The 15,295-nt window shown below is 41.6% G+C and overlaps 1 protein-coding gene across 2 annotated transcripts in view; it reads left to right on the forward strand.

Moving 5' to 3' along the window:
* The window catches only part of ABHD2 (abhydrolase domain containing 2, acylglycerol lipase), a 113,853-nt gene that overhangs the window by 50,665 nt on the left and 47,893 nt on the right, over positions 1 to 15,295 (forward strand). For both annotated transcript variants that reach the window (XM_063794024.1, NM_001280039.1), the window contains 1 exon segment: positions 12,340 to 12,515. In XM_063794024.1, coding sequence (XP_063650094.1) covers positions 12,340 to 12,515 — 176 coding nt within the window.

Raw genomic sequence — 15,295 nt, forward strand, 5'->3', positions numbered from 1 at the left:
TGTCTCTACAAAAAAAATTAACTGGGCATGGTGGCATGTGCCTGTGGTCCCAGCTACTCAGGCGGCTGAGATGGGTGGATTGCTTGAGTATGGGAGGTTAAAGCTGCAGTGAGCCGTAGTTGTACCACTGCACTCCAGCCTGGGTGACAGAGTAAGACCTTGTCTCTAAAAATAAGTAAATAAGTAAACTAGAGACATGACTCACCCAGCTCCTGATGCAGAGATTTGGTGCTCAGAAATATCTCTCCTCTCTGAGATCCTGGTACTCCCCATGATGCACTAAGTGAAATTGGTACTTCTCAGCCTCATGACTGTCTCCCCATAGTATCATCCTATTCTATCCCTCTGACCCCATTGCCCACCGCTCCTGTCTGTGACAGTAGCTGCCTGTGTATTCATCATGCATCCTACCTTCAGATTACGAATGCCACCAGGGCGGTCACTGTGTCCGGCTCTAACCTCTGTATGCCTCACAGCACTCATATTTGTTGAATTTTATTAAATCAATATATAAGAGCCAAAATAAAATACAGGTAGAGGCAGGTTCGGACCTGATAACATCTTTGGTTTGGCCCCAGGTGCCAGCAGCACACTCCCAGTTGGGCATCCTCAGTCCATGTTGTCACTCTCAAAACAAATCTGTTTGTCAGAGTAAAGGTCACCTTTTTTTCTCAGTGGACAAATATTTTTTTCTGAAATGAAAAATTTGCTTTTCTTCCCTTGAGTGTGTGCACTCAAGTAAGCAGAATGGAGGGCCTGTGAAGATGGGCATTCTCTCTGGAAACTGAGGAAACATCCCGAGCCTATGTCCCCTAACAGTCTTGGCACCTAACTAGAATCTGACCGGAGTTTCAGCACTCAGCCAGCAGAGGACATCACCAGCCATTTGAGTGTGCAGTTGTCTGGAGCAGCCACGCAGCAGGTCTCTGTAGCCCTGATGGAGAGAGTTTTCTTCTTGGGAGGGCTTCCCAGGATGATGTAACACCTCTGCGTTTTGCCTCAGTGGCTGAAGAGTCCCTTTGGACTTGGGTTTTGCAGAAAGAGAGGGGAGTCTGAGGGCAGAGTGTAAAGTGACACAGCCGGTGTGTAGAGCTGAGCAGCCTGTGTTACGAACAGTCAGAGCCTGTGGACTTGTGAGGCTTCCACTCACGTGCTATGTTAGCAGTTCTTTTCCTCAAGCTCTACTGAAAGACCTGTGGACCTGACATTTTATGGTCACAAGCCCTGGAGAAGATAGCCATTCATTTTGCTGGGATGACCTTTTAAATAAACCTCTAGAGTAAGTTCCAGGCAAATACTGGAGGTGGCTGTGTTTGCCCAACAGAATCCAGCAAAAACACTTCTCTGTGCTTGAAATTCCTTCTTGTACCTGATGCTTTGGAATTTAGGCAGGTGATAAATTAAAGATGAATTTCTTCTTTTTTTTTAACGTTACAATATAGTTAGCTATTATCTTGATATGCTTTCTAATATATAATGGAGTTACATATGTACATTTAACTTATGCAAATTCAACTCTACAGATTAAGAGAGAGACCCCCACAGACACACAGACACACATACACACACCACCTTATTTGTGCTGACCCTTCTGCCAGCTTCTCCATTCAAAGGAGCACAGGCCCCCCCTGTGTGTGATCTGGGAGCCTCACGTCACCTCTGCTGGTACCAGGGCCTGTGTGTCTCTCCTGCGAGAGAGAGCACCTTACTGTATCTTCACGTTTAAAGATGTGTTTTTGTTTTCCATTTCCTTTGTTTCACAACATGGCCTTAACCTCAAGCCACCAGTGCCATCTGTGCTTATCCACAGCCCCAGCCATCTTCGTGGCACTGAGGGAGAACTGCCTGGGCTCCCTTTGCCCAGAGACAGTGTGTTACTAAGGGATGCTCAGGGCATAACTTTATTATAGTTAATAGTTTAGTTTCACTTTTTTTTGTTGTTGGACAGAGTCTTACTCTGTCACCCATGCTGGAGTGCAGTGGCCCGATCATAACTCACTGCAGCCTTGACCTCCTGGGCTCAAGTGATCCTCTTAACTCAGCCTCCCAAATAGCTGGGACCACAGGCATGCGCCACCACACCCAGCTAATTAATTAATTAATTAATTAATTAATTTTTTGGTATAGATGAGGTCTTCCTATGTCACCCAGGCTGGTCTCAAACTCCTGGCCTCAAGCAATCCTCCCACTTGGCCTCCCAAATTGCTGGGATTACAGGCATGAGCCACCACACCCAGCCTGACAGTTTCGCCTTTTAACTTGAGAACCAAGCTGCGGGCGACATGTGACCCCACTATAAAAACAGAACGGCCAGGCGCTGTGGCTCACACCTGTTAATCCCAGCACTTTGGAAGGCCGAGGTGGGCAGATCTCTTGAGGTAAGGACTTCCAGACCAGCCTGGCCAACATGGTGAAATCCCATCTCTGCTAAAAATACAAAAATTAGCCAGGCATGGTGGCGTGCGCCTGTAACCCCAGCTACCCAGGAGGCTGAGGTGCGAGAATCACTTGAACCCGGGAGATGGAGGCTGCAGTGAGCAGAGATCACGCCACTGCACTCCAGCCTGGGCAACTCTGTCTCAAAAAAAAAAAGTTAAAGCAGGAAGAGGGGAAGGGGGAGTTACTCCTGAGTGATCCCCCTTTGTTGTGACTACGGTTGTTTAGTACTTGCCTGAGCCCCAGAACTTGGTCTCTTTACCCTTTCTCCTGTTTAGTGCCAGCTTCTGGCTTGGAAGCCCACGTTCACCAGCTCCTCAATAAACAGATTTCTATCAGGAATATCTACCAGGGTTCTCCATGTTGCTGAAAAGCCCCTAGTTCAAGATAACCTTTAAAATGGCCAGCATCAGAATATATACATGCTAATTTGATATATTTTTAAAGGTAGAGGTTGGCTGTTGACGACTCCAGATATGTTTGGTCTCATCACATTGGTTCTAGATAACTAATATTTTTAAAGGATGACTAATAGACTCATAGGAGTCTCTAGAATGAAAGCATCTGTCTGTCCTTATCATGTTTGTTTTATCATCCAAATAAGCCCTGGACGCAGTGGCCAAGGCCCCAGTTGAAGTCTCAACCCTGCTCTTGACTAGCAGTGTGAATGTGGCCAAGCCATGAACTCCCTAGCCTCAGGATCCCTGTGGTAAAGTGGGGTTAACAGTATCTGCCCATTTCACAAAATGGTCATTGAAGGCAAATGAGATCATTTTAAAAAGGACTTTGAAAAGCTATGAAGTGCTGTATAGATAAATAAAATAGCAGTTTTATTTATTATGCCGTGTTCAAAGAAAAAAGGTAAATAAATTCTTGATGCTAGAACCACTGAGATTAGTACCTCAAACATCCTTGACTTCCTTTGTTAAAGAGCTTGGGGGGACATCCTTAATGTTTCTGAAGTTGCAAAGGGAGAGGCCCCAGGTTTCACTCCGGGTGACATAATTTCTTTGCTGTAGTAAGGTTCCAGTGGCATTTGCCTTAGCATGTATCTCGTTCTTGCAGCTAAATTAGAGCATGGTAACTATTTCCTCTCATTCCTTTTTAATCTGTGAAATCATGAGCCTTACTCTTGCCTTGTTAAGGAGGAGAAGCCAGACTACTCAGAGGACCCCCACGGAGCTCCTCAGCAAGTGGCCTGCCCAGCCTTCCCCTCCACAGCCCCTGAGCCATCACCACATTTGGGATCTTCTTCTCCACCCAGTTCCTTACTTTTCAGCTCATATCGTCACATTTATTGGTCTCAAGTCTCTTGTCTTGGGTTGGGCCGGGAAGGAGGAACATGCAGGAACGGAGTACCAGTCGGATTCTAGCCTCCTGCGTTCCCATTGAATGCGGGAGGGGTTGAACCCAGTGACATTTTGAATATAAATATTTTCATCAGAGTTAGGCTAACATTAAAGAATTTTTCTTTGGGAAAATATTTTCTAAAACAAAGTCTGCTGAGCCAATTCGATTCCATGATGAGTTTTTTTTTTTAATACAATACAGTTAAATTTTATCTTCATCAGGGTTGTTTTCCATTTAAATTTACTACAAAGACTGGAGTCATTAATCGTTTTTTTGTCCGTGTCATATATTATGACCATAGCTTCTGCTATAGCAAGTTCTCTTGTGGCTGTTAGTTCCACCAAGTCCAATTCTCTAAGTTAAATTTTATAGGTCTAAATGTTTTTATGAAAACTAGATTCTTCTGTCAATTTTTAGACAATCCCAGTATTCAATTTACCACATGCAGTTTTAACTATTGCCAGTTTTATTATCAGTTGATTCTTTGAACGAACCATTGGGAGATAAACAGGAGACTGATAGTATATATTTATCAACTAATTCATTTTTTAAAAAAATTGTGACCAAGTGCGGTGGCTCACGCCTGTAATCCCAGCACTTTGGGAGGCCGAGGCGGGTGGATCACCTGAGGTCGGGAGTTCAAGACCAGCCTGACCAACATGGAGAAACCCCGTCTGTACTAAAAATACAAAATTAGCTGGGCATAGTGGTGCATGCCTGTAATCCCAGCTACATGGGAGGCTTAGGCAGGAGAATCGCTTGAACCCAGGAGGCGGAGGTTGCAGTGAGCTGAAATCGCACCGAGCTGAGATTGCGCCATTGCACTCCAGCCCGGGCAATAAGAGCAAAACTCCATCTCAAAACAAAACCAAAAAAATGTGATTAATTTTAGACATAGAGATGAAAATAGAGATAGAGTAGAAGGAAATGGCCTGAAGTCAAAAGGGGATGTTCAAGATCATTAGTCATAAAGGAAATGCACATCAAAACCACCAAGAGATGCCACTTCACACCCACTAGGATAGCTATAGTAATTTCTTTTCAATGGACAACAGCAACTGTTGGTGAGGATATGGAGAAATTGGGACTCTTGTATGTTCCTGATTGGGAATATAAGATGGTACAGCTGCTGTGGGAAAAAGTTTGGAGAATCCCCAAAAAGTTAAACATAGAATTGCCATATGACCCAGAAATTCCACTCCTGGGACACAACCCAGAGAATTGAAAACAGATGTTCAAACAAAAGCCTGTACATAAATGTTCACAGCAGTGCTATTCACAATAGCCAAAAAGTGGAAACCATCCAATGTCTTTTTTCTTTTTTTTTGAGATACGGTCTCACTCTGTCGCCCAGGCTTTAGTGTAGTGGCACGATCTCAGCTCACTGCAACCTCCGCCTCCTGGGTTCAAGCAGTTCTCCTGCCTCAGCCTCCCTAGTAGCTGGAATTACAGGCGTGTGCCACCATGCCTGGCTAATTTTGTATTTTTAGTAGGGATGGGGTTTCACCATGTTGACCAGGCTGGTCTCAAACTCCTGACCTCAAGTGATCTGCCTGCCTTGGCCTCCCAAAGTGCTGGGGTTACAGGCGTGAGCCACCACACCGGGCCTACCATTCAGTGTCTATAACTGATGAAAAGATAAACAAAATGTGGTATATTCATACAATGAAATATTATTCAGCCATAAAAAGGAATGAATTACTGATAACATGTTGCAGCATGGATGACTCTCAAAATATTATGCTAAGTGAAAAATCCCAAGACAAAAGGTCACATGTTGATAATTCTGTTGGTAAGAAATATACAGAATATGTCAACCTACAGAGACAGAAAGCAGATTAGTGGTTGCCAGGGAATGGGAGACGGAGAAAATGGGAAGTGACTGCTTCATGCATACAGGCTTTCCTTTTGCAGTGATGAAATATTCTGGAACTAGATAGAGGTGATGGGTGCCCAATATTTTGAATGTATTAAATGCCACTGAATTGTAGACTTTAAAATGTTATATGTATTTTACCTCAAAAAAGTCGTGGGGACAAAGTGATGAATTCAAAATGTGCTACTGTGCTTTAAGACAAGTAAAGATCATTGACCAGGAGTCTTAGAAACTCTACTTTCCTAGATGTCTCCTTGAAAAAACCACTCCAGTAGGCCGGGCACAGTGGCTCACACCTGTAATCCCAGCACTTTGGGAGGCCAAGGCAGGCAGACCACTTGAGGTCATGAGTTTGAGACCAGACTGGCCAACATGGTGAAACCCCATCTCTACTAAAAATATGAAATTAGCCAGGCGTGGTGGCAGGTGCCTGTAATCCCAGCTACGCCAGAGGCTGAGGCAGGAGAATCACTTGAACCCAGGAGGTGAAGATTGCAGTGAGCCGAGATGGTGCCATTGCACTCCAGCCTAGGCTACAGAGTGAGACTCCATTGCAAAAACGAAACAAAACAAAACAAAAAAACACTTCAGCCCTTTTGTGTGCTCAGATTTGCTTTTAGAAAATGGATGCATGGGGAGAAGAAAACAACACTTAAGGAGATTACCTGTTTCTCCTGTTTCTTATGTACATTGTGTTGCAGGTAAAGCAGATGCTCAAATAAATACATTTGAGAAGTATGTGAAATGCCAAGAGTTGGGGACAGGGACAGAAAGATGAGCCTTCAGAAGAACTAGATGGGAACATGATGGTTTAATGTGGGCCGTGGGGTATCAGGGCAGTAAAGAAGCCTCTTGAATCAAAGACAAGCCCAGCTCAAAACCTTTCAGGGGACGTCTGTCCCCTTCTGGCTGCCTAGATTCATTCTTCCTTTCTAAGGGCATACAAATTTCCCCTTGGGGAAGTTCTTCTCTCCCACTGCATGCAGGTAATAAATCAAAGTGTGTCGCCCACCCACTCTGAAATTGAAGGCATCCCTTTTAGTTGCCGTACTCCTGGGACATTGACCTTTGAGTAGGGTGGGGGGACACTGGTACTGATGGTGTAAAAAGCACATCCCTGGAACAGCCCCCTGGTTTCTTTCTTGGATCCTGCCCTCATTTCACGCCTGGTTCTCCAGCCTCTTTTCCATTTAGTAGGCACCCCAGTGTCCTTCTGTGTACTCCTTTCTTAAGTTAGTCAGAGTTGGGTTTTGTTGCTTTAAGCAATGCATCCTATCTGACAGAAACTTCAAATGCTGAGGAGTAGCTGCTGATGGGCATTTTGTTCACTGGAAAGGACTTGCTGCAACTTGCTGAGATGTGAGGACTCAATCTCAGACAACATATCCTGAACATCTAGTGTGTGCCAAGTCCTGTGCTAATTTGGTAGAGAAGTACAAGGGAGAATCAAAGGAAATAACAGTGAAGTCTGAGTTTAATCACTAGCTATAAAATAGTTTGATTTACAGCCAAGGAACTTAGGTACCATAAGGAAGAATTGGTCACCCACTGGTTTAAGGCAAAGATGAGCATCAGTCAACTTTATTTTTTCAACTCTCTTTTTAAAACACCAGCTGTCCGTGCCTATGTGAGCTTCATCTGCTCAAAGACGTGTGTGTGTGTGTGTGTGTGTGTGTGTGTGTGTGTGTGTGTGTGTACGTATGTATATGGGGGGTGGGAGGGAGATCCAGACCCTTGTGGTCTTTCCCACTGAGCAATTCTCTTAGTAAGCCAGATGTCGATTATAAATAGGCTCAGAAGATAAGGACAGGCTGGCCTCTATATTTTGTTGTGGCCCAGCTTGTTTGTTAGTAACAAACATTTATTAACCGCTGGCCACGGCACAACATTGGCCACAATACCATAAGGATTAGTAAAGAAGTAGAAGAGACTGTTCCTACTTTCAGGGAGTTAAGGGCAAAACATGCCCAGATGCTTCAACTCAAGAATAGCTTTAAAAAATACAGACAGAAAGACATGCAAATTAGTGTAGTAAAAATGGAATATTCTGTAAAACATGAAGAAAGCAATGAAATTTTACTATAGGATTTAATGGAGAGATGTACCATGTTTTTGGATGGGACACATCAGTATTGTAAAGGTGTCAATTATCTCCTAGGTAATATATATTTGTCGTGTTTCCAATCAAAAATCTAAAATTTTTATAGAACTAAACAAGCTAATCCTATAATTAATCTGGAAAATAAAATGCTGAAATCTGCCAAGAAAATTTTGAAAAATAACAAAGGCAGCCTGCGCTATCAACTATCAAAGTATCTCATAAAGCTATATTAATTAAAGCAGTGTCATACTGGCATATGCATAGACAAATAGATCAATAAACTAGAATACAAAGTATAGAACCAAATCTAAATATTTAATTGAGAACTTGGTGTATATTAAAGATGTCAACTGAAAGTAGGGAAAGGATAGGCCATTTATTGTGCAAGGACAATGAGCTAGTCTGTCAGAAAAAAATGAATTATATGTTCCCTTCACATCATTTTATAAAAGTAAGTGGATTTAAGGTTAATACATTTTTTAAAACTATAGAAGTAATAGAAGGAAACATTGGGAATTATGTTTATAATTGGGTATTGCATAGCTCTTTTTAAAACAAAATGCAAAACACAAAGGTTTTAACAAAACACAACAAAATCTATTGTATATTTTAACTTTATCTTGTTATATAACCATAAAAGATACTTTTAACTATAAAAGATATTTTTATAACTATAAAAGATATTTTTAACCATAAAAGATTAAAAACTAGGGCCGGGCACAGTGGCTCACGCCTGTAATGCCAGCACTTTGGGAGGCCGAGAGGCTGAAGTGGGCTGATCACCTGAGGTCAGGAGTTCAAGACCAGCCTGGCCAACATGGTAAAACCCCATCTCTACTAAGAATACAAAAATCAGCCGGGCGTGATGACATGCGTGCCTGTAATCTGAGCTTCTAGGGAGGCTGAGGCAAGAGAATCTGTTGGACCCGGGAGGCAGAGGTAGCAGTGAGCCGAGATCACTCCACTGCACTCCAGCCTGGGTGACAGAGTGAGACTCCGTCTCAAAAAAAAAAAAAAAAAAAACTACATAAAATAAAGTTAAAATATACAATAGATTGGGAGAAAACATTTGTAACATATAATAGATAATGGCTTAATGTAGGGATAATAAAACAATACTTATAAATCAATAGAAAAATAGACAAAGGATATCAACAGACAGTTCACAGAAGAGAAATACAAATGACTAGTAAACATGAATCAGGGAAATGCAAATTCAAACAAGCAACTTTTTTTCAACCATAGATTGGGTCAACCTTAAACACAAGTTGAAACAAGATACCCATTTTTTTGGCCATCAAAGTGGCCAGAATGTAAAAGATTAATAATGCCAATTATTAATGAGGGTGAGGAAGACAGGTACTTTCATTCATTATTGGTGGGAATGTAAATGGACCCATCTTTTTTAGAAGGCAACTTGGCAGTATCTACAAAATGTAAAACGCACATACCTCTCAGTTCCATCACAGTGCCTTCTGTATGCCCTCTCATCAGGCTTACAAGGAGGAGAGTGCAAAAGCAGCCATATCTCCTAAGGGCCAGGCCTAAATTGGCATGGCAGTCCTTCTGCCACCTTCTGTAGGCCCAGAGAAGCCACAGGCCAGTCCAGATCACAAGGAGGGAATCTAGCTCCCGGCAGAAGAATGGAATAAGTGGAATTATTGGCCGCTACATTTTCGAACTACCACATAGATAGAAAAAGCATATTCCTTCGTGTACCATTTTAGCAGCATTTCTTCAGTATTTATGTTTATATAAATTTCAAAATATTCTATTGTTTTAGTCCATATTTCCTTCCTGACCTAAACCATGTGACTGGGCACCTATTCAGTTTTTTGTTTTTAAATTTTTTTCTTGTGGTCTGTGGATAAGTTATATAAACAAACAACTACACATTGAACCCCACCATAGTAAATGCAGTCTAAAAATTCAATTTTGTAAACCCTGGTGTTGTATTATTATGAAGTTAATTAAAAACAGTGTTTTATCAGTAGGTATTGTCATAAAATTAAACCTTGTGAGACTTCCACTGTGTATAATTGATCTTACATTGAACTGAGAAAGTCCCAAGTGATTGTGAGGCAATTGATCCCTAACACACACACACACACACACACACACACACACACACACACACACACACTGAGAATTACTGCACCCCACTCTGAGAATGGGGTTAGGTAGGCTGGAAAGAGGACAGTCGCCTAACGCCAATCATGTAATAGCTGAATTCACATTATTATGGCACATATTATTTTTAAATATATTTTTGTACATTTTAAAAACATATATTTGTCCTTTTAGATTTACTAAGTGTCTCTATATTCTGTTCATTGAAGCAAATCTCCCCCAGGTGTGTAATGTATGTCCAGTGCTCTGGGGATAGAGCTAGAGGTGAATGAGCAGCAGGAGGGGTTGGCTTGAAAACAGCATCTAAAGTAATCAAGTCACCTGGATGTTAGGACAGAGCTGTGCATGGAGAAGGGGCAACCCCCCCAGCAACCTGATTGGAAGTGAGTCTTGAAAGACAAGTAGTAGCTGGCCCAAAGAAACGCTGGGTGTGAAAGAGCGTTCCAGTCAAAGGAGACAGCTTGAGCAAAGACTCCTCAGATAAAAGTAGTTCAACACCACGTGTACCTGTTCTGGCTGGAGTTGGGCCTGGTAGTTTAGGTTTATTTGAGCTTAGGCAAAAAGTTAAGTGAGTACCAGGGTGTAGCCGGCCTCCTAGGCCAAGTGAGGACCCATGCAGTGGAGGGTGGGGGCCAGGCTTGTGTGTTGAGATCACCCCTCCATTGGCAGGTGGATGATGGAGTAGGTGAGAGCAAGACTAGAGGCTTGGAGGCCGCTTGGGGGGCTGCTGCCAAGATTTTGAGGAGGTGACCTGACTCTAAACTGGGAATGTGGCATCAGGACAGTCACATGTGTCATCATTAAATGTGAAATCTGTGACTAGACAAAAAGAAATTTTACTTCATTCTTTTGTTCTATTTTCTGAGATTATATTGTATTCTAAACATGATCAGAAGGTAGGCATATGAAATTTACTCATTCTTCTGATATTTTTAAGCTCAGCATATTTCCACTTTTAATTTATAAACAAAATTTTCTTTAAACTTTCCTCCAGGAGTGATCAAAAGCTTAATTTCTTGGATAGTCCTCTTCCTCTATGCAAAACTTATTATCTAACTTGGTAGTCTGAAATCCTTTATAAGTTCTGTATCTAGATCTTGTATAGTGTTTGGTTGTCCAATTGACATTTTTATAAGCTTGCTTTTTGTTACTGTCATAATCCACTCAGCTCTTATAAATGCCTTCGCCTGTCTTCCAAATGCCATGGCTTTTGCAGTGATATTTGCACCTGTGGTGTTACGCTGGCAAGTGGCTTCATGTCCTTAAGGTCTTAAAATACTCTTTCCTCCCCTCCCCTCCCCCGAAAAGGAAGCTTGTCTGGGAACTGGTTTGCTTAAGGTGATAGCTTCACTTCTCTTAACTTTGTGTAGATTTGATTAATTACACACACATACAAGGAGTAAATCAAAGATGGGTTTTGGGGATCATCTGGTTCTGAGAGAAATGATAGGCAGGAATTGACAAGTAGGTTAAGGTAAATTATTAATAAAACACTCACCACTGCCATATAATACAGAGGGGAATGATTGACGTCACTATCATTTTATATTATACGACTCCAGTTTATAGAGGATACAAATCCTGGACAACCATCAAGCTTGGGCTAAAAGCCATGGAAGTGAAACCAACAGCGGTTTCAGTAAATGCAGTCACCTTGTACTGTGGTTGTAAACCATAATCATTTCTTAGTTGTAACTTGGAACATCTTCTTTTCCTGGTAATTAACTATTTGTGATTTTTGCATTTCCTACCAACGCCTAGAGTCACTCTGTGTTTTTACAATGCACCGTTGTTAGCGAGGCTTCATGCCTTGCTTAGGCTAACAAGCCTTTATCCTTAATCAATCCAACAAATATTTACACTGCACTGCCCTTACAGCATATTCTCTGGAGCATAGAGTAGTGCCCTCACCCCACAAGGCACTTACAGGCTCTTAGAAGAATTTGCAGCCCTTCCCAGCAGTAACTGAGAGTAGCAGGTTTGGCTAATGGAGTAACCACTACAGCTGTGGCCTGTCTCGTTAGGGAAAGAAGAAGTGAGCTTTTAGTGAGTGTAGGCGCTGTGCTATTTCATATACATCAGCTCCTTTAATAATGAGCTAACCTGTCAAGTTAGAATGTGTTCAAAATATATCACTTGCTTTCTTTTTATTCTATATTATGGAAATAAGCCATGTTGAATTACTTAACAGTTACCCTAAATTGAAATCCTCTTTATATATCTGTCCTGGTTGATTTCTAAAGCTAATCTGATGCAGAGTGTATTAGTAAATGGGGAAAGGCGGTAAATCATGGCACGGATGTAATGTAATAAAAGCCTCATGTTTATGCTTTGTGTGCAGAATTTGCCAGGAACAAAAATAGGTTGAAAGAGTTTTGCTAAAAGATTTTTCAGAACGTTGCTCAAGGAATGTAAAGAAAATTGACCTCCCTTGTCCTTTCTTTAGATACATTCCACCGTTGATCTGGGGGAAAAGTGGACACATCCAGACAGCCTTGTATGGGAAGATGGGAAGGGTGAGGTCGCCACATCCTTATGGGCACCGGAAGTTCATCACTATGTCTGATGGAGCCACTTCTACATTCGACCTCTTCGAGCCCTTAGCTGAGCACTGTGTTGGAGGTGAGCTGCTTTAGATTGTGTGATTGAGCCATCACTCAGAGAAGGAGCACTAGTCAGTGGAGAGCACAGCAGTGTGAATACTTGTGCCACTGACTCTGCCCATGGCATCAGGGGCTGTTGGGAAGCCTGCTGGGATTCGTCACTTAGGAGCAGCCCGCAAAGGTTAGCTTCAGCGTATGTTTGCCAGTCACCATGTAAAGCTCTTCAGAACTCATTGTAGAATAGTTTTTTTTGTTTTTTTTTTTTGAGACGGAGTCTCGCTGTGTCGCCCAGGCTGGAGTGCGGTGGCACGATCTCGGCTCACTGCAAGCTCCGCCTCCCAGGTTCACACCATTCGCCTGCCTCAGCCTCCCGAGTAACTAAACTGGGACTACAGGCGCCAGCCACCACGCTCGGCTAATTTTTTTTTTTTGTATTTTTAGTAGAGACGGGTTTTAACTGTGTTAGCCAGGATGGTCTCGATCTCCTGACCTCGTGATCTGCCTGCCTCGGCCTCCCAGAGTGCTGGGATTACAGGCGTGAGCCACCGCCCCCAGTCGTAGAATAAGTTTTAATCCTGTTGTGAAATACAGAAGCTTGATGTACGGGGATGAGGGAGTGCTTGGAGCCCAGGCACCCCAGGACCAGGCCTCTGGGTTGATGACAGCAACAGAGGCCAGACCATTCTCAGTGCTTCGTGTATACTGTTATCTCATTTAATCCTCAAATAGCGCTGTGAGGCTGGTATTTACTATCCCTACTTTACTGATGAGGAAACTGAAGCTCGGAGATGCAGTATAGGCTGGCGTTTGTTGGATAGCAGTAGATTAAAAGGCTCCCAGGTTCCCTTTGCTTAGGTTTCCCTGGACAAATAGACACATTGAGGTCATATCTATCATGCAGTGGTCTAGGACACCTATTTCTGAGAGATAACTGAAATTTTCATTGCTGCTGGAATTTGGCATTGTTCTGTCTAGCCTATACAAATAGCATTCATTCTAAAATGCTTCATAATGAAGACTTTTGAGGAAGTGGAGTTACTACAAGCATCCTTTTGAATGCTATTGCTACCAAAAGAGAACATGTCTTTTGCATTCTATAATATTCAAAAGCAACTTAGTTTTTGTTTTTTTTAAATAGGAACTCAGTATTTATTTATGGGTAAATTCCAGTAAACATATTAGGTATTTAAAGTGGCTAGAACTGCTGAGTAGCTGGTGACAAAGATTTAATTGATATTCCCTCTGCCTGGAATGCTGGTCCCCAGACCTTCACATGGCTGCCTCCTCCTTGTCATTCAGGTCTCAGCTCAGATGTCATCTCCTCAGAGGGACTGTCTCTGACTCCCCTAACTAGTGTTTCCTTCTCAGTAAATCCATCACGACTTCCTGCTTTAGTTCTTCGTGGTAGCTTCTACTCTCTAAACCTATTTGTGTGCTTGTGTATTATTTATCTGCTAGAATGTAGGAATCCCCAGAGCCCCGAATAGCTGGCTTCTAATAAACAGCCATGGAAGAGATGAATACATGAATAGGTGAGGAGTTCACACTGTGTTTATAAATCTGTAGCTGGTTTTTCCAATAGTTATTTATTCACCATACCCAGTTAAATGTTTTCTTTCCCTTATTTCTAATGCTTTTTCTTCTTCTGCCACTAAAGCACAAAGTTTAGTTTGACCATCTGCTCTTCCTACCAGGACCAACATGGAAAGTTGAAAAGGGCAGAAGAGTGATTCTTCCTTGTACTTGCTCATGTTTTTCCATCACTCCTGCCCCCAGAAATGACTGACAAAGGTGCTTCTAGGGAAGGCAGTATTTGTACCTAAGATGTACTTTAAGAAAAACAGCTCTTTTTCACCTTTTCTGATTTTTTTTCTGACTATAAAAGGAGTAAGTACTGATTTTAGAAAATATGAATAATACATTTAAAAAATAAGAATCACCCATAATTTTGTCACCCAACATATATTATTAATGTTTTGTTCCATTTTCTTACAGTTCTATGCATTGTTTTTCCAAAATCTGAATTATCATATGTGATATTATAAAGACTTTCCCATGTCATTAAAACTCTAAAAGTCTCCAAAAACACAATTTTAATAATTGCTTAATATTCTACAATGTGGTCATATTATAATTTAACCATTCTTCTATGGTTGGGCATTTAACTTATTTACAACTTTGTGATTATCAATAATTATATCATCCTTCATCAGAAAATTTTAGGCAGGATTTCAAGAATTGGAATTTACTAGGTCGAAGCTTATAAATTTTATAAAGAGATGGAGTTTTGCTGTGTTGCCCTGTTTAGAGGTACAGTGACTGTTTACAGATACGGTCATCGTGATCTACAGCCTCGAACTACTGGGCTCAAACGATCCTCCTGCCTCAGCCTCGCAAATGGTTGGAATACAGACGTGTGCCACTACATCCAACAGTTTACAAAATTTTTAAGGTTCTTTATGCATATTGGAAAATTGCTTACTAATTCACATTTCCCTACCAGCATTAAGAATTTCTAAATTTTAAAAATCTTTATTTGAAGAAAAATTATGATCAAATTTAATGACCTAAGCACCTCTTTTCTTTTAAAGAAAAGTATGTATTCATATTTTTAAGTAGGCAATTCACATTCATGATAGAAAGTTCACAAGGTACTAACAGTATACAGTGAAAGTATCTCTCTCTCTGTCCTCTACTCTCCATCCCTACCCCTGCTCAGTGGTACCCACTCTCAGGGTTCTTGTGTGTGATTCCAAGATAGTGGATGCATTTGTAAATATAGATATCTTTTTTTTCTCC

This window comes from Pan troglodytes, chromosome 16 (genome assembly GCF_028858775.2).
Source record: "Pan troglodytes isolate AG18354 chromosome 16, NHGRI_mPanTro3-v2.0_pri, whole genome shotgun sequence".
In the NCBI taxonomy this organism is placed as follows: Eukaryota; Metazoa; Chordata; class Mammalia; order Primates; family Hominidae; genus Pan; species Pan troglodytes.